Here is a 19,270-nt window from a genome sequence, read left to right as displayed (position 1 = left end):
CAACCCCACCGTTCACACCACGTGTCTAGGGGGCATTGTTCAGTCTCTTCTTGAACACTGTCAGTCTTGGGGCCGTGACACCTCCCAGGGGAGCCTGTTCCAGTGCTCCACCGCCCTCTGGGTGAAGAACCTTTTCCTAATGTCCAGTCTACGCCTCCCCTGGCACATCTTTCTGCCGTTGCCTCAGGTTCTGTCATTGGTCACTAAAGTGAAGAGTTTGGTGCCTACACTTTGTGCTCCCTTTGGGAGGAAGCTGTAGACCACAATGACGTCTCCTCTCAGTCTCCCTTCTTGAAGCTCAACAAACCAAGTGACTTCAGCTGCTCCTCATATAACTTCCTCTCCAACCCTTCACCAACTTGGTAGCCCTCTTCTGGATACTCTCGAGTAGCTTTGGATCCTTTTTATCTTGTGGCGCCCAGAAATGCACCCAGTGCTCCAGGTGAGGCCGCACCAGTGCAGGGTAGAGTGGGAAAATCGTATTCCCCTCACCTCAGGTTGGCAATGCTGTGCTTGATGCACCGCAGGACACGGTTGCCCTCTTGGCTGCCAGGGCACACTGTTGGCTCATGTTCAACCTGCCCTCCACCAGAACCAGATCCCTGTCTGCAGAGCAGCTCTTCAGCATCGCGTCCCCCAGTCTGTATGTACAGCCAGGGTTGCCGTGTCCTAGGTGCCAAAATCTGACACTTGCCCTTGTTGAACTTCATGAGGTTGGTGATTGCTCAGTTTTCCAGTTTGTTCAGATCCCTCTGCAGATCCTCTCTGCCCTCGAGAGCGTGAACAGCTCTCTCCAATTATGTGTCATCGACAAACTTGCTAAGCAATCCCTCGAGTCCTGTGTCCAAGTCGTGTATGAAGACACTGAAGAGTGCTGGCCCTAAGACAGGTCTCTGTGGCACCCTGCTTGTGACTGGTCACCAGCCCAGCATTGCCCCACTTCCCAGAACCCTTTGATCCCATCCCGTCAGCCTGTTGCTCACCCACTGCATTGTTTGTTTATCCACCTGTATGCTGGACATCTTGTCCAGGAGCATACTGTGAGAGACAGTGGCTGGTACTCCCTTTTACACCCCAGCCTCTAAAACATCGAGGAGAAGCTCCAAGAAACAGAGCAGATCAGAAGTGTGCAACCCAGGGGGATTGCCTTCTTCCCACTCTTCCTGGCATGCCTGAGACAGTTGGTAGACAGAAGAAAGCTGTCCTTCTGCCTCCTCGAGCAAGTCCTGTTGTCTCTTTGGCTCCAAATCTATGAAGCCAAGCCAGGAGAAGCCAAAATCCCCAACCCAAACTGTTTTGTTCCATTTTGTAGAAAGGGGGAAGGGAAACACCTAACAGATTTCTCTCCTGAATTTTACTAAATTACCTCTTGAACAGGCAAGTATGGTTTTGATTATGTCCTTAATTTTAGGTTTTGCTAGATACGCAAAATATCCAGTATTTTCAAATGAGTTGAAAATTATGTCTCAGCATGGTGATTCTGACCTTTGATTCATTACCAAAAGTAACACTAAGAGTACTTCATTAATTAATAGCCTTTTGGCTCTGAAATTGAGCGTTCTAGTGGGTATTTATGCTACTGCTTCTTGCCTTACAAAAGCAGGCAGTACAGTGTATGCTTTCTGCTTCTGGGAACTGAGTTTGTTTCCAGGGAAGGACACCTAAAGGAAATTACATCTTTTATCTTAGGAGGTTGTTGTCTAGTGTTTAAAAGATAAACCAAACCAAACCAAAATGGATGTCGTAGGGAAGAATCTTGATAGGGAAGAGGGAGAAACGGGCTGGAAAAAACTGTCTCATGGTAGCGGGAGCTTCTGGACTACGGTAGTTTACATCTATCCACCAGAGGTGCTGCTGCACCCCCTCACACACAAGTATAGGCGGATAGAGGTTTTTTGTGTTGTAGGATCTAAAAATTCAAAGCAATAGACAACGAAAATTTATTCAGTTCTAAAGCCAGAAAAATGCTGACCAGAGTAAATATCAGATAAGCATGTCCCTCTCACACCCCCCGACCTCCAATCCCTCTGGCTTTTATTAAAATAAACTTTAGTTTAACGGAATTATTTTGAGCATTTATTCATTTTTACAGAAAGACACAGGTTCCAGCACTTTTCTGTAGGTGTGCAGTCTGACATTTCTGGTTGGTGTCCCCCAGATATGATGACATCTCTTCCATGCCTTACTTTCCACCCGCATTTGGAATCATTACCTTGAGGGACTCACAAGGTCTTAGTAACACTCCAAATCAAGAGAGCCACTATTAAAATGTAGTGACCCTCAACTTGTGCGCTTGGCTCAGCGACAGAAGTAGTAGTGGTTTATGTGGAAATCAGTATTTCCAGTTTGCAGCTCCTGCTAGCTCTGATTTGATTTCAGAAAGCCTGAAATGCTTAGGGGCCCAACAAATCCTTTTTTGGACCGCATCCTCTTCCGACGCGGCGCTTTGCTTGGAGACGAAGAGTAATCACAGTCGTATCAGAGGCAAATTCGGTGGGATTTACAGTGAACACCCACACCTACAGTAGAAACTAAACTAACTAAATAACAAACTCTCTCGCCAAACTGGCTCAAAACGTTACTGGAAATATTTGAAAAATGAAAACTGGAATGTGAAAAAACGTCTTCAGTAGACAGCTACCTACAGTAGAAACTAACTAACTAACTAACTAACTAACTAACTAACGTCTTAACTTACTAACTATCTAACTAACTAGCAAACAAACGAACTAACAAACTCTCTCGCCCTAGTGGCTAAAAACACTGTTCTAAACATCTGAAAATTGCCAACTGGCATGTGAAAACAAATGTGTTGAAAGCTGTCAAGTGCCCTTTCTGCAGCTCTTTTCACGGCTCGCACAGACAACACTGGTGAGACTTCTTCATGGGCTGGTGAAAGTTCTGCAGAAAGGACGAGGTGTGATCTTCTTTCTCAGAAGCCCCACTAGACCGTCCAGCTGAGCCAAAAGGGTGGCAGCATGAGGGTGATTTCTTCGGCCACCTCGACAGCCTGCCTTGAGAAAGATGGGGGGAAAAGACAGGCATTAGGCACCGGGTTGAGAGGTGAACAAGCAACTTGTGCTTTGGCGTGAAAGGCAATATCCATCCACAGATCTCCACTGCAGAATTCCTTAGAGCTGGTTATTGGGCTTTGGTGTTTTTCTCTCAATTATTTAGATTGCTGAAGCTTGGGGAGGCTTAAGTGAACACACGAGCTTTTGACTCAACTGCTGGACAAATCTCTGCTTGAAGGGCCAGGCCTGGGTGCAGCTGCAGTAAGAATGCAGGGTGGTAGAGAGGTTGTAGATGTCCCTTCCCTGGAAACATTTAAGGCCAGACTGGATGGAGCTCTGAGCAACCTGATCTAATTGAAGATGTCCCTACTCACAGCAGGGGGTTGGACTGGATGACCTTGGAAGGTCGCTTCCAACCCAAATTATACTGCCCAAGGGCAGGTGATCGCTTCCTCTCTGGGACCATCTGTGAGCACCACAGAACTATTTCCTCTACTCAAAGCAGCGTGAAAATTCCCAAGAGGGAGAACAGTCTCTCTTACCCGCCTGGCTTCCTTGGTCTTCTCACCCTGCTTGGGTGGTCTCACTTACCCATCGCTGAGCTCTCTGTTCACAGCTTTCGGCATCGCTTGGGTGGCGGGCCACCGGCCTCCTCTTCGCAGCTGTGCTTTCTCTTCCTGGGGGATGGTGTTTCCCCTTGCTGCGAAGAGCTTGGACACCTGTCCATTCAGGAAGATTGTTAGACAGGCACAGCCCTGATCACCGTGAATCAATTCTACTCTTCATCAAAGCTAGCTCATGTCACCTGTTCTGCCCAGAGGTGCTCTCCTGGGGTTCACATTCGTGAGGAACTGGAGGCACCTGCAGTAGAAACATAGAAGATGACACCTGCACACTCTCCATCTCAGCTCTAAAAGGCACATCCCTTGGATGGGTTTGCTCAGCTCAGCTGTGCCACTTCTGCTGGGATCACCGCACAGAGAGTCCCTACAGTGGCAATCCCACCTTCTGGGTGGGGAGGCATTCTCTCACGCTCTGTGTGGACCTCACATACCTCGGCAGTTTCTCCTTCTTCTTCTGGTGCCGGTGACTCCTCCGCCTGTTGGCTGGCAAGTTCAGCCTCGGCCGGTGCACCTGGAAGCTCAGCCTCCTCCTCCTCCTGCTCCTCAAAGAGTTCCTCATGGTGTTGGATGAGGAACTCAACCAGCTCCGACACCTGCACACAGTAAACCATTGGTTGCCAACCCGCTGGCTGCAAACGGGTGCAACAGCCCTTCCCACTCCTGATCGTGCCTTCTGCACAGAAAGCTGCAGCTGTGGGGCTGCTCTTCGCAGCAGCTCCCCCACGAGCATTTGCTGAAGAGAGAAGGCAGCCAGGAAGCCCTGAAGAGCAAAGCTGGCGTGGGCCGGGAAGGCTGCAGCGGGCTGGCAAACACAGCGTACCTTCCCTGTCACCTGCATCAGGACATCCAGGGCCAGCGTGTCCTCCTCGGGTGGGCTGAGGAGGTTGGGCCCCACGCAGATGGCCAGGTTCCTGGCAGTCATCTTGGTGACAGGGACATTGGTGCTGATCTTGTGGAGCAGGCTGAGCAAGGTTCGGAGGAGGAGGAGGTTGGCCTCAGGTAACTTGCCGGCCACCCTGCGGGAACAGGAACGCAACGTGAATGGATGAAGTAGGTGTTGTCCAGACAGGTGTCCCATGCTGGTGTCAGCCAAGCCCATCCCAAGGAAGGCTCCTTGGCCAAGGCGGCTCTACAGCAGAGGGACTGCCTTCGCTGAGATATGGGCACCTCTCTCCCTGACAGCCCTTCTACTGAGAGTCCCTTTGTGGAGCCACCCCCAATGCCTGCAGGCAGCGCTACAAGGAGAGAGATAAATGCTTTTCTGTGCCACTTTCCCCCCAGAATGCTGGGCCCACAGCAGCAGCAAGAGGTGGGTGGCCAAAAGCACAGCTTGTTCAGGCAGGCTGTGGCTTTGCAGGCAGGTGTCGGGCTCTGGCAGTCCCTGTGGAGCCGCCAGGCTGCTGGCCACACTTACTCTTTGAGCCCCGCCAGCCTCTCCTGCCTGCTGGTCTTTTGCAGGGCATCCATCCACTGCTGGTAAAGCTCCGAGTGGAGGAGCTTGGAGGGGATCTTGCGGAGGAAGTCCTGCAATGGCAAGGGCTGCTGGTGAGGCTGCGAGCAGTGCCGCCGGGAGCACAGGCAGCATCCCCAGCACACTGGGTGCCGAGCAGCTCCTGGGTTTGGGCTCCTGCTCGCACAGGTGCCCATCAGCAGCACCAGAGTCCAGGTCAGCAGGGCTCACCTTCAAGATGACAGCCAGGACGTGCACCGGCTGGCTGGCCAGGTGGACCTGAGCGCCGGTGTCCAGGGCCTCCCTGATGTCCCGGGAGGCGCGCTCGCTGGCCGCCAGCCGGAAGATCCCCTCCGTGGATGGGCCCTGCTCGTGCAGCAGAGCCAGCAGGTCCTGCAGGGGAGGGAGGAGGACATTGCTGGGCTGGAGACAGGCCCTGGGACAGCCCAAGCTTCCTCAGGGACAGGGGGGAGTGTGGATGGTCTGCAGCTCTCCCTGGGGCTGCACACAGGGGTGGCTGGAGTTGGGTGTCGTGGAGGAGTGCGTTTTATTCCCAAGGCTCATCTGGGATGCCTCCAATGGGGACACTGCCTCTGCAGAGGAGGCAGCAGCATGGGGATGCCCTGGCCGGGCTTGCTTACCTGGATGGGCTGGGGCAGCGCACCTTCCTGGCTGCAGAGAGCTGCCAGGGGCCGGCCAAAGAGAACCCCCGTGTGGGCAGAGGGCGACGGCCCCTGTGCCTCTGCAGCCGCTGAGGTCCCTGGCCGCGCAAAGCGCCAGGGCAGCCACCTCCTCTGGCTGCGGGTCTCACCTTCTGCCAAGGAGAAGAGAACAAAGCAAGGTGGAGCAGAAGCAGCAGACCAACGCTCCTGGAACCTCTCACACTGTACCCCACCCGCCAGCGCATGGGACAAGCGTCATTTGGGAAGAAGGGACCCTGGGGGCTCAGGTCTCTCCTGCTGCAGAATAACAGGGACAGACTTGCCCTGCAGGAAGGGCAGCAACAGCCCCAGGGCAGCAGGAGTGCCCGTCTGCAAGAGGAGGAGGGAAGGGCTGTTCTGCGCCCATCTTCTCCCAACTCACCAGCCAACTGGCCACTTCTATCTTGGCCACCAGAGGGGACGACAGATGGGGGCCGCTCCTCTGCATCAGCCTGCAAGAAATGTGCTGTGCTCGTCCAAGAGCCCTGCAGCAGAAAGGGGCCCCAGCGAGCTGCATGGTGCCCTGGCCACGTGTGAGTGATGGGCATGGCTGAGATTTCTCTCTGTGCGATCCTCACCGTTGCCTGGCCCTCAAGGAGCCTCTCCAGGCTGGCGGCGTGCAGTGTCATGGCCTGGGCAAGCAAAAAGAGAAGAAGGTAAGAAGTGATGCAGCTGGTGCTGGGCTAGAACAGGCTCTGGGACTGAGCAAAAACAGGAGGGACGCTCACAGCATTGCGGCTCCTCAGCTCCTTTAGCAGCGCTTTGAAGGAGGGCAGCCGGGTGACCTGGGCTCCCTCCACTCCTTCCGGTGGTCTGTGCATGGGGAAGGAGCAAAGAAAGAGCTGTGTGAGACACAAGCCACATTTTCCCTCCCCTGCCAGCCCAGGGAGCCCTTCCAAGCTGCCCAAAGCACCCGAGTACCACTCGGAAGCCGAGCGGAGAGCAGCAGCAAAGGTCCAGGTGGGGTTGGGCAGGTGTTGTGTGCACACAGCTGGGTGAAGGTGCTCCACCAGCTTTGCCCACTCAAGAGCTGCCCACTGCCCTTGGGGCAGCTCTTCTCAGCTGTAGAGCCCTGTTTCCACACCGTAGGGCTATGATACCTAGAGCATCCCCCTATGATGTGCGCACAGGTCCCCCAGGCTTCACTGCCAGGCAAGGCTTACCCAAGGAGAGCGCTGAGCCAGAGCTCCTTTACTGCCCGGCAGCTGCAGAAAGAGCAGACACAGCCTGAGTGCCGCTGCTCCCCAGCCTGGGGGCACAGGCAGGCGCTGGCACAGCCCTGCCCCGTGGGGATGGTCCCAGAGACAGGATGAAGCCGTGGGAGGTGGCACCCAGACTCACCGGAAAGTGATGACACAGGAGCCGCAGGGCCAGACGAGGAGGAGTGAGGTGGTGTGTTTGCCTTCCTCCTCTTCAGAGGCATCGCCGGCTGCCCCCTTGGTGCTGCCCAGCACCTGCAGCTGGCCCAGGGCCAGGCAGAGCTTTGGGCGCGGGGCGCTGCCACGTCTGCAGAGAGGAGCGGCAGGGAGTGAGCTGGAGGAGCCTGAGCCCGCCGGCTCCCCTCCTGAGTCCCCCTGCCACAGTCACGGCCATGGCTGTATCCAGCACCAGGGTGCCGCTGGCCTGGGGCTGCTCCTGGGGTGACGCTGCCCTGGTGCCAGGGCCAGTGCTTGGGAGGAAAGGCAGCTGTGCTCTGCAAATCTTACTGGTGCTTGGCGATGACCAGCGTGTCCCTGAAGAGGAGGAGGTCCCTCCTCCTCGTCACACGGCCCTGGGTCACCCGCACACGCTGCCGGAGCAGTGGTTCCCATGATGCCGGGATGGGCATGCACTGCTGCACGGGCTCAGGCTCGTCCCTGCAGAGCAAACGGTGTTGGGCGTGAGAAATTGGCCTGCTGCGGTGTACGGCTGTTCTGGGATGTCTTTGAGCCTTGCATGGGGACGCCTACCTAGAGCCGCGGCAGCAGTTGACCTGTCCCATCCCGACGAGGCAAAGAGAGGCCTCCTGTAAATCTTGCTTCTGGGGCGCAAGAGAACGGCCAGGCAGGTGTCAAAAGCCAGCCAGAGGGACGCCCAGTGCCGAGTGGTGCTTCTGGGCAAGAGCTTGGCTCCTGCCCGTGACGCTCCGTGTTGGCACAGAACCGTTGCCGGGACAGCGCCGGGTTAACCCAGCGCGCCATTCTAATGACCTCAGCGGTGGGGGAGGGGCACTGGGGGCTCTCCCCAGTACGCCCATGTCTCTGTGGGACTGGGAGCGCAGACCTGGGCACAGCACTTCAGGCCTGGGCTCAGCAGCGCTGAGCAGAGGGGAAGGGTCACCTCCCTCCAGCTGCTGGCAATGCTCTGCCTCGTGCAGCCCAGGGTACCACTCGCCGCCGCCTTTGGCCAAGGGCACCTTGCTGCCTCCTGGTTAACTTGGTGTCCCCCAAGAGCCCAGGACCATTTCTGCCATGCTCTTTACCAGCAACATTGCCAAGCTGCTTTGGGTCACAAGTCTGTGTGGATGTGTCTCAGGATGCTTCACACCCAAAGCATTGCCAGAGATTCCTTGTTTTTTAATAAAACCAGGACAATTACAGATTTTCATTCTATCATAAAGCATGGCTCTCTATGTTAAATACATTTTGATACAACAAAACTGCCCATGTAATACAAGGTTTCTTGCTGTAACCATCTCTAAAACCACTCTGTGTCCTGGTCTTGTTAAAAAAACAAGTTTCTCTTTCAGTGAACTTGCCTGTCAGCTAAAGCTTTCCTATTAGCTGCATTTTCCTCAAAAAACAGAGACATGTTTTGGTAAACATAGCAACGGAATGCAAAGGTTTTGCTAAGCATGGATGCACCTCTCACGAGAGGGGCAATGAGAAACGGGTGACCAAGAAACTGACCAATGGGGTGTAACATCCCGTTCATGTGAACACTTCGTATAAAAGTGGGCGATCACGTAGATCTTGTTCCTTTTTTCTTTATGGCCGACATTAGGAGAGGACTTTGTGAGTCGTCCCTGCGAACTGAGACCTCGTGAGAGACTGAATCCAGCTCCGGTTGGCTGCAGACTCCAATCCAGGACTTCGGGTGCCGGCTCTGCAGGTGCTGGGACTTTCAAGATTGGTTTTGTAGATTTTGTATTCTTTTCTCTATTCTTATTAGTAGCATTAGTGAAACATTTTTAATTTTTCCAACTCTCTTCTCTCTGTCCTTCTCTCCCTCCCAATTGCCTGTCCTTAGTGGGAAGCGAGGAGAGGGAGAAGCTGAATGACGAACAGGGGGGAGAGGGGGTTAACAATACATCTGCCACGGTTTTATTGTCACCCCGCAATCAAAAACCTCGACACCACTGTATTTTTGTAAACTGCATTACAGACTGTTCATGGTGTCTATTTTACTGTTTCTTATCTTGCATGAAAACATGTCTAAGATTACCTCGGAGGCTCTTCAGGACTTGCGCTTTGATGGCTTTTCTTGGTTGGGTTGGTTTTGGTTTTTGTAGGGCTCAAAGCGAATTGCTTTTAGCATTGTCAGGCTGAGGAACAATATTGCGATAGAGTTAACACGTAATAGATGTATCATCATTCCAGAAGACCTGCCCAGTCAAACAGGGAAAAGCGCACAGCTTGCTTGCGTGATGCAGCTCTGTATACACGCTCACTCTAATACAGTAGAAGGGCACAAAGGAGCAGCATTTCAGTAGTCACGTACGCACCACCCATACGCTTGTGTGTTCATGCGATGTGGAGGTCATCGCAGTGCTTGCTACCGGTTTTCTCCAACCTGCAGAAAATCTCTTCCAACGGCTGGTTTATTACCTACGTCCTTAGAGGAAATTCTTGCAGCTCAACACGTGCCTTTTGCAGCATGTGCAACTGGGTAGAAGTAAAAGTGCAGGGAGAGGAGCCTTTTAGAGGAAGTTTCTGCTCTTGGAATCTAACGCACATCGGGGTTTGGGTTAAAGCAGTTGCCCTTGGCTCACCGCTTGGGAAAAGGTGTGTTTGCAGCATGTCAGCCAAGGCGGTCAGCATAGTCCTTGCCAATGAAAGTGAGTGCAAATAGAGCGGCACCATTTCTTCCAGCTTGCTGGATCACAAGCCGCTTGGTCTGCAGCTCAGTCTGCAGCTGTGGCTCCAAAGTCTTTGTCATATCAAATGAGCAAGAAGTCTTCAAAGATGGTCAGGATTTAAAATGACTTCTTTTGAAAGCATGTACACGGGACATCTGAGGTCATCTCTGCCTACTTGGCAATGCAGTAACTTGTTGACATTAAATGGATTTTAAGGTTTTGAGTGAAATATCCCAGCTTCATACAGACTGTGTAGTCACCTATTGTTCAAGAGGTAATGTGAAACCTGCTGGAGCAATGCAGCTGTTGTTCAGCCCCTAAGTGACAGCATGATGGCCATAAAGTACAAAGAAAATGCCTGCGGTGGTACAAATTCTGACAAGTTTTTGAAGAAAAGGCCACAGCAGTCCTATTACATTCCAGAAGAAAATGGCTAAAAGCAAGGGGAGGTTTAGGGTGGACATTAGGAAAAGGTTCTTCCCCCAGAGGGTGCTGGAGCACTGGAACAGGCTCCCCAGGAAGGTGTCACGGCCCCAAGCCTGACAGTGTTCAAGAAGAGACTGGACAACACCCTCAGACACATAGTATGATCTGTGGGGCTGTCACATGCAGGGACAGGAGTTGGACTTGGTGATCCTTGTGGGTCCCTTCCAACTCAGGACATTCTATGAGCCTGTGAGTTAATTCAAGAAGATCACTCCTGCAAAGTCCCAGTGACGTCACGAGCAGTTAGATTATCTTTCAACTAGTTTATGAGTGACAGCACACCGGGATGTCTTATGGACCTCCTCTATGCAGTACACAGCTACGTACAGCAGAAACTAACTAACTAACTAACTAACTCTCTCCCATTGAAATCAGAGCCAAATTCAGTGGGACTTTACAGTGAACACTGAGCAGCTTCCTAGATCTTGCGTATGAGAAGGCACCTGGTCGAGAGAAGATTGCCCCAGAGCAGGTGCTGGGTGGCGGCAGGCACACTGGCCAAGGAGCAAGTAGGACATGGACAGGGTAGGTGTTTCCTGCAGGCAGCAGCAGTGAGGGATAGACTCGGCTTGTCGAAATGCAGTGGGCTGGCATGGATGCACCTTGTTGTGCAGCACTAACACAGTTCCTCGCCTCTCCAAGTCTGGCCATCTCTTTGTGCTAGGTCTTCCTGAAACAAGGCTGAGAATTAATTTCCTGTCTCCTTAACAAGCCTTGTGCATCAGAGACAACAGAGGTTCTAGCTTTAGATGAATGAAGCTACTTCAGATGGAAACTCTCTCTCCTTAGAGATTAATCCAATATGCATAGATTGTAGTGCTTTTAAATTCTAAGAAACACAACGTCATTGGGTCCTTTTGATCGCCAGTGATCTCTGAGCTAAGTATTTTATTCAGATTCGTGGCAGGTTTAAGACTGTAGAGACTCGTTAAATTAGAAGCATTTGCCTTGCTTGTAGTGAAAATCAACCGCATTCTAAAATACCTTGCTACTGAAGAAATCAGATTTCTGAGATCAGAGAAAGGGAGTACATGTAAGGGAGATTTTTCTCCGGTAAATCATCTGTATAGAGTCATTCTCAGGGTATATTGTATACTAATAACCAAGCTCCGGAGCTTTATCTCACCAGAATTGGTCACCTACTAATGGACCTACTAAAGGAACTGCGGAATCAGAGAACGTCTTCAGTGTGAAGAGACCCACCGGGATCATCGTGTCCAGCTCCTGTCCCTGCACAGGACAACCCCACCGTTCACACCACGTGTCTAGGGGGCATTGTTCAGTCTCTTCTTGAACACTGTCAGTCTTGGGGCCGTGACACCTCCCAGGGGAGCCTGTTCCAGTGCTCCACCGCCCTCTGGGTGAAGAACCTTTTCCTAATGTCCAGTCTACGCCTCCCCTGGCACATCTTTCTGCCGTTGCCTCAGGTTCTATCATTGGTCACTAAAGTGAAGAGTTTGGTGCCTACACTTCGTGCTCCCCTTGGGAGGAAGCTGTAGACCACAATGAGGTCTCCTCTCAGTCTCCTCTTCTTGAAGCTCAACAAACCAAGTGACTTTAGCTGCTCCTCATATAACTTCCTCTCCAACCCTTCACCAACTTGGTAGCCCTCTTCTGGATACTCTCGAGTAGCTTTGGATCCTTTTCATCCTGCGGCGCCCAGAACTGCACCCAGTGCTCCAGGTGAGGCCGCACCAGTGCAGGGTAGAGTGGGGAAATCACCTTCCCCTCACCTCAGGTTGGCAATGCTGTGCTTGATGCACCGCAGGACACGGTTGCCCTCTTGGCTGCCAGGGCACACTGTTGGCTCATGTTCAACCTGCCCTCCACCAGAACCAGATCCCTGTCTGCAGAGCAGCTCTTCAGCATCGCGTCCCCCAGTCTGTATGTACAGCCAGGGTTGCCGTGTCCTAGGTGCCAAAATCTGACACTTGCCCTTGTTGAACTTCATGAGGTTGGTGATTGCTCAGTTTTCCAGTTTGTTCAGATCCCTCTGCAGATCCTCTCTGCCCTCGAGAGCGTGAACAGCTCTCTCCAATTATGTGTCATCGACAAACTTGCTAAGCAATCCCTCGAGTCCTGTGTCCAAGTCGTGTATGAAGACGTTGAAGAGTGCTGGCCCTAAGATGGGTCTCTGTGGCACCCTGCTTGTGACTGGTCACCAGCCCAGCATTGCCCCACTTCCCGGTACCCTTTGATCCCAGTTCATCAGCCAGTTGCTCACCCACTGCATTGTTTGTTTATCCACCTGTATGCTGGACATCTTGTCCAGGAGCATACTGTGAGAGACAGTGGCTGGTACTCCCTTTTACACCCCAGCCTCTAAAACATCGAGGAGAAGCTCCGAGAAACAGAGCAGATCAGAAGTGTGCAACCCAGGGGGATTGCCTTCTTCCCACTCTTCCTGGCATGCCTGAGACAGTTGGTAGACAGAAGAAAGCTGTCCTTCTGCCTCCTCGAGCAAGTCCTGTTGTCTCTTTGGCTCCAAATCTATGAAGCCAAGCCAGGAGAAGCCAAAATCCCCAACCCAAACTGTTTTGTTCCATTTTGTAGAAAGGGGGAAGGGAAACACCTAACAGATTTCTCTCCTGAATTTTACTAAATTACCTCTTGAACAGGCAAGTATGGTTTTGATTATGTCCTTAATTTTAGGTTTTGCTAGATACGCAAAATATCCAGTATTTTCAAATGAGTTGAAAATTATGTCTCAGCATGGTGATTCTGACCTTTGATTCATTACCAAAAGTAACACTAAGAGTACTTCATTAATTAATAGCCTTTTGGCTCTGAAATTGAGCGTTCTAGTGGGTATTTATGCTACTGCTTCTTGCCTTACAAAAGCAGGCAGTACAGTGTATGCTTTCTGCTTCTGGGAACTGAGTTTGTTTCCAGGGAAGGACACCTAAAGGAAATTACATCTTTTATCTTAGGAGGTTGTTGTCTAGTGTTTAAAAGATAAACCAAACCAAACCAAAATGGATGTCGTAGGGAAGAATCTTGATAGGGAAGAGGGAGAAACGGGCTGGAAAAAACTGTCTCATGGTAGCGGGAGCTTCTGGACTACGGTAGTTTACATCTATCCACCAGAGGTGCTGCTGCACCCCCTCACACACAAGTATAGGCGGATAGAGGTTTTTTGTGTTGTAGGATCTAAAAATTCAAAGCAATAGACAACCAAAATTTATTCAGTTCTAAAGCCAGAAAAATGCTGACCAGAGTAAATATCAGATAAGCATGTCCCTCTCACACCCCCCGACCTCCAATCCCTCTGGCTTTTATTAAAATAAACTTTAGTTTAACGGAATTATTTTGAGCATTTATTCATTTTTACAGAAAGACACAGGTTCCAGCACTTTTCTGTAGGTGTGCAGTCTGACATTTCTGGTTGGTGTCCCCCAGATATAATGACATCTCTTCCATGCCTTACTTTCCGCCCTCATTTGGAATCATTACCTTGAGGGACTCACAAGGTCTTAGTAACACTCCAAATCAAGAGAGCCACTATTAAAATGTAGTGACCCTCAACTTGTGCGCTTGGCTCAGCGACAGAAGTAGTAGTCGGTTACGTGGAAATCAGTATTTCCAGTTTGCAGCTCCTGCTAGCTCTGATTTGATTTCAGAAAGCCTGAAATGCTTAGGGGCCCAACAAATCCTTTTTTGGACCGCATCCTCTTCTGACGCGGCGCTTTGCTTGGAGACGAAGAGTAATCACAGTCGTATCAGAGGCAAATTCGGTGGGATTTACAGTGAACACCTACACCTACAGTAGAAACTAAACTAACTAAATAACAAACTCTCTCGCCAAACTGGCTCAAAACGTTACTGGAAATATTTGAAAAATGAAAACTGGAATGTGAAAAAACGTCTTCAGTAGACAGCTACCTACAGTAGAAACTAACTAACTAACTAACTAACTAACTAACTTACGAACTAACTTCTTAACTTACTAACTATCTAACTAACTAACAAACAAACGAACAAACAAACTCTCTCGCCCTAGTGGCTAAAAACACTGTTCTAAACATCTGAAAATTGCCAACTGGCATGTGAAAACAAATGTGTTGAAAGCTGTCAAGTGCCCTTTCTGCAGCCCTTTTCACGGCTCGCACAGACAACACTGGTGAGACTTCTTCATGGGCTGGTGAAAGTTCTGCAGAAAGGACGAGGTGTGATCTTCTTTCTCAGAAGCCCCACTAGACCGTCCAGCTGAGCCAAAAGGGTGGCAGCATGAGGGTGATTTCTTCGGCCACCTCGACAGCCTGCCTTGAGAAAGATGGGGGGAAAAGACAGGCATTAGGCACCGGGTTGAGAGGTGAACAAGCAACTTGTGCTTTGGCGTGAAAGGCAATATCCATCCACAGATCTCCACTGCAGAATTCCTTAGAGCTGGTTATTAGGCTTTGGTGTTTTTCTCTCAATTATTTAGATTGCTGAAGCTTGGGGAGGCTTAAGTGAACACACGAGCTTTTGACTCAACTGCTGGACAAATCTCTGCTTGAAGGGCCAGGCCTGGGTGCAGCTGCAGTAAGAATGCAGGGTGGTAGAGAGGTTGTAGATGTCCCTTCCCTGGAAACATTTAAGGCCAGACTGGATGGAGCTCTGAGCAACCTGATCTAGTTGAAGATGTCCCTACTCACAGCAGGGGGTTGGACTGGATGACCTTGGAAGGTCGCTTCCAACCCAAAGTATACTGCCCAAGGGCAGGTGATCGCTTCCTCTCTGGGACCATCTGTGAGCACCACAGAACTGTTTCCTCTACTCAAAGCAGCGTGAAAATTCCCAAGAGGGAGAACAGGCTCTCTTACACGCCTGGGTTCCTTGGTCTTCTCACCCTGCTTGGGTGGTCTCACTTACCCATCGCTGAGCTCTCTGTTCACAGCTTTCGGCATCGCTTGGGTGGCGGGCCACCGGCCTCCTCTTCGCAGCTGTGCTTTCTCTTCCTGGGGGATGGTGTTTCCCCTTGCTGCGAAGAGCTTGGACACCTGTCCATTCAGGAAGATTGTTAGACAGGCACAGCCCTGATCACCATGAATCAATTCTACTCTTCATCAAAGCTAGCTCATGTCACCTGTTCTGCCCAGAGGTGCTCTCCTGGGGTTCACATTCGTGAGGAACTGGAGGCACCTGCAGTAGAAACATAGAAGATGACACCTGCACACTCTCCATCTCAGCTCTAAAAGGCACATCCCTTGGATGGGTTTGCTCAGCTCAGCTGTGCCACTTCTGCTGGGATCACCGCACAGAGAGTCCCTACAGTGGCAATCCCACCTTCTGGGTGGGGAGGCATTCTCTCACGCTCTGTGTGGACCTCACATACCTCGGCAGTTTCTCCTTCTTCTTCTGGTGCCGGTGACTCCTCGGCCTGTTGGCTGGCAAGTTCAGCCTTGGCCGGTGCACCTGGAAGCTCAGCCTCCTCCTCCTCCTGCTCCTCAAAGAGTTCCTCATGGTGTTGGATGAGGAACTCAACCAGCTCCGACACCTGCACACAGTAAACCATTGGTTGCCAACCCGCTGGCTGCAAACGGGTGCAACAGCCCTTCCCACTCCTGATCGTGCCTTCTGCACAGAAAGCTGCAGCTGTGGGGCTGCTCTTCGCAGCAGCTCCCCCACGAGCATTTGCTGAAGAGAGAAGGCAGCCAGGAAGCCCTGAATGGCAAAGCTGGCATGGGCCGGGAAGGCTGCAGCGGGCTGGCAAACACAGCGTACCTTCCCTGTCACCTGCATCAGGACATCCAGGGCCAGCGTGTCCTCCTCGGGTGGGCTGAGGAGGTTGGGCCCCACGCAGATGGCCAGGTTCCTGGCAGTCATCTTGGTGACAGGGACATTGGTGCTGATCTTGTGGAGCAGGCTGAGCAAGGTTCGGAGGAGGAGGAGGTTGGCCTCGGGTAACTTGCCGGCCACCCTGCGGGAACAGGAACGCAACGTGAATGGATGAAGTAGGTGTTGTCCAGACAGGTGTCCCATGCTGGTGTCAGCCAAGCCCATCCCAAGGAAGGCTCCTTGGCCAAGGCGGCTCTACAGCAGAGGGACTGCCTTCGCTGAGACATGGGCACCTCTCTCCCTGACAGCCCTTCTGCTGAGAGTCCCTTTGTGGAGCCACCCCCAATGCCTGCAGGCAGCGCTACAAGGAGACAGATAAATGCTTTTCTGTGCCACTTTCCCCCCAGAATGCTGAGCCCACAGCAGCAGCAAGAGGTGGGTGGCCAAAAGCACAGCTTGTTCAGGCAGGCTGTGGCTTTGCAGGCAGGTGTCGGGCTCTGGCAGTCCCTGTGGAGCCACCAGGCTGCTGGCCACACTTACTCTTTGAGCCCCGCCAGCCTCTCCTGCCTGCTGGTCTTTTGCAGGGCATCCATCCACTGCTGGTAAAGCTCCGAGTGGAGGAGCTTGGAGGGGATCTTGCGGAGGAAGTCCTGCAATGGCAAGGGCTGCTGGTGAGGCTGCGAGCAGTGCCGCCGGGAGCACAGGCAGCATCCCCAGCACACTGGGTGCCGAGCAGCTCCCGGGTTTGGGCTCCTGCTCACACAGGTGCCCATCAGCAGCACCAGAGTCCAGGTCAGCAGGGCTCACCTTCAAGATGACAGCCAGGACGTGCACCGGCTGGCTGGCCAGGTGGACCTGAGCGCCGGTGTCCAGGGCCTCCCTGATGTCCCGGGAGGCGCGCTCGCTGGCCGCCAGCCGGAAGATCCCCTCCGTGGATGGGCCCTGCTCGTGCAGCAGAGCCAGCAGATCCTGCAGGGGAGGGAGGAGGACATTGCTGGGCTGGAGACAGGCCCTGGGACAGCCCAAGCTTCCTCAGGGACAGGGGGGAGTGTGGATGGTCTGCAGCTCTCCCTGGGGCTGCACACAGGGGTGGCTGGAGTTGGGTGTCGTGGAGGAGTGCGTTTTATTCCCAAGGCTCATCTGGGATGCCTCCAATGGGGACACTGCCTCTGCAGAGGAGGCAGCAGCATGGGGATGCCCTGGCCGGGCTTGCTTACCTGGATGGGCTGGGGCAGCGCACCATCCTGGCTGCAGAGAGCTGCCAGGGGCCGGCCAAAGAGAACCCCCGTGTGGGCAGAGGGCGACGGCCCCTGTGCCTCTGCAGCCGCTGAGGTCCCTGGCCGCGCAAAGCGCCAGGGCAGCCACCTCTTCTGGCTGCGGGTCTCACCTTCTGCCAAGGAGAAGAGAACAAAGCAAGGTGGAGCAGAAGCAGCAGACCAACGCTCCTGGAACCTCTCACACTGTACCCCACCCGCCAGCGCATGGGACAAGCGTCATTTGGGAAGAAGGGACCCTGGGGGCTCAGGTCTCTCCTGCTGCAGAATAACAGGGGCAGACTTGCCCTGCAGGAGGGGCAGCAACAGCTCCAGGGCAGCAGGAGCGCCCGTCTGCAAGAGGAGGAGGGAAGGGCTGTTCTGCGCCCATCTTCTCCCAACTCACCAGCCAACTGGCCACTTCTATCTTGGCCACCAGAGGGGACGACAGGTGGGGGCCGCTCCTCTGCATCAGCCTGCAAGAAATGTGCTGTGTTCACCCAAGAGCCCTGCAGCAGAAAGGGGCCCCAGCGAGCTGCATCGTGCCCTGGCCACGTGTGAGTGATGGGCATGGCTGAGATTTCTCTCTGTGCGATCCTCACCGTTGCCTGGCCCTCGAGGAGCCTCTCCAGGCTGGCGGCGTGCAGTGTCATGGCCTGGGCAAGCAAAAAGAGAAGAAGGTAAGAAGTGATGCAGCTGGTGCTGGGCTAGAACAGGCTCTGGGACCGAGCAAAAACAGGAGGGACGCTCACAGCATTGCGGCTCCTCAGCTCCTTTAGCAGCGCTTTGAAGGAGGGCAGCCGGGTGACCTGGGCTCCCTCCACTCCTTCCGGTGGTCTGTGTATGGCGAAGGAGCAAAGAGAGAGCTGTGTGAGACACAAGCCACATTTTCCCTCCCCTGCCAGCCCAGGGAGCCCTTCCAAGCTGCCCAAAGCACCCGAGTACCACTCGGAAGCCGAGCGGAGAGCAGCAGCAAAGGTCCAGGTGGGGTTGGGCAGGTGTTGTGTGCACACAGCTGGGTGAAGGTGCTCCACCAGCTTTGCCCACTCAAGAGCTGCCCACTGCCCTTGGGGCAGCTCTTCTCAGCTGTAGAGCCCTGTTTCCACACCGTAGGGCTATGATACCTAGAGCATCCCCCTATGATGTGCGCACAGGTCCCCCAGGCTTCACTGCCAGGCAAGGCTTACCCAAGGAGAGCGCTGAGCCAGAGCTCCTTCACTGCCCGGCAGCTGCAGAAAGAGCAGACACAGCCTGAGTGCCGCTGCTCCCCAGCCTGGGGGCACAGGCAGGCGCTGGCACAGCCCTGCCCCGTGGGGATGGTCCCAGAGACAGGATGAAGCCGTGGGAGGTGGCACCCAGACTCACCGGAAAGTGATGACACACGAGCCGCAGGGCCAGACGAGGAGGAGTGAGGTGGTGTGCTTGCCTTCCTCCTCTTCAGAGGCATCGCCGGCTGCCCCCTTGGTGCTGCCCAGCACCTGCAGCTGGCCCAGGGCCAGGCAGAGCTTTGGGCGCGGGGCGCTGCCACGTCTGCAGAGAGGAGCGGCAGGGAGTGAGCTGGAGGAGCCTGAGCCCGCCGGCTCCCCTCCTGAGTCCCCCTGCCACAGTCACGGCCATGGCTGTATCCAGCACCAGGGTGCCGCTGGCCTGGGGCTGCTCCTGGGGTGACGCTGCCCTGGTGCCAGGGCCAGTGCTTGGGAGGAAAGGCAGCTGTGCTCTGCAAATCTTACTGGTGCTTGGCGATGACCAGCGTGTCCCTGAAGAGGAGGAGGTCCCTCCTCCTCGTCACACGGCCCTGGGTCACCCGCACACGCTGCCGGAGCAGTGGTTCCCATGATGCCGGGATGGGCACGCACTGCTGCACGGGCTCAGGCTCATCCCTGCAGAGCAAACGGTGTTGGGCGTGAGAAATTGGGCTGCTGCGGT

The 19,270-nt window shown here is 53.6% G+C and overlaps 1 protein-coding gene across 1 annotated transcript; it reads right to left on the bottom strand.

Moving 5' to 3' along the window:
• Nucleotides 1–1,719: 1,719 nt before the first annotated feature.
• Nucleotides 1,720–6,609, bottom strand: LOC135578553 (bargin-like). The gene is made up of 7 exons (XM_065052599.1): nucleotides 6,517–6,609; nucleotides 6,171–6,420; nucleotides 5,729–5,901; nucleotides 5,319–5,480; nucleotides 5,052–5,161; nucleotides 3,606–4,653; nucleotides 1,720–3,010 (listed from the first exon to the last, which is right to left on the bottom strand). The coding sequence occupies exons 1-6, from the start codon at nucleotides 6,607–6,609 to the stop codon at nucleotides 4,002–4,004; spliced, it is 1,440 nt and encodes a 479-aa protein (XP_064908671.1). The 3' UTR covers nucleotides 1,720–3,010; nucleotides 3,606–4,001.
• Nucleotides 6,610–19,270: the final 12,661 nt, after the last annotated feature.

Source organism: Columba livia, chromosome 1 (assembly GCF_036013475.1).
Source record: "Columba livia isolate bColLiv1 breed racing homer chromosome 1, bColLiv1.pat.W.v2, whole genome shotgun sequence".
Lineage (NCBI taxonomy): Eukaryota > Metazoa > Chordata > Aves > Columbiformes > Columbidae > Columba > Columba livia.
This window is presented reverse-complemented; position numbering and strand designations above follow the sequence as displayed.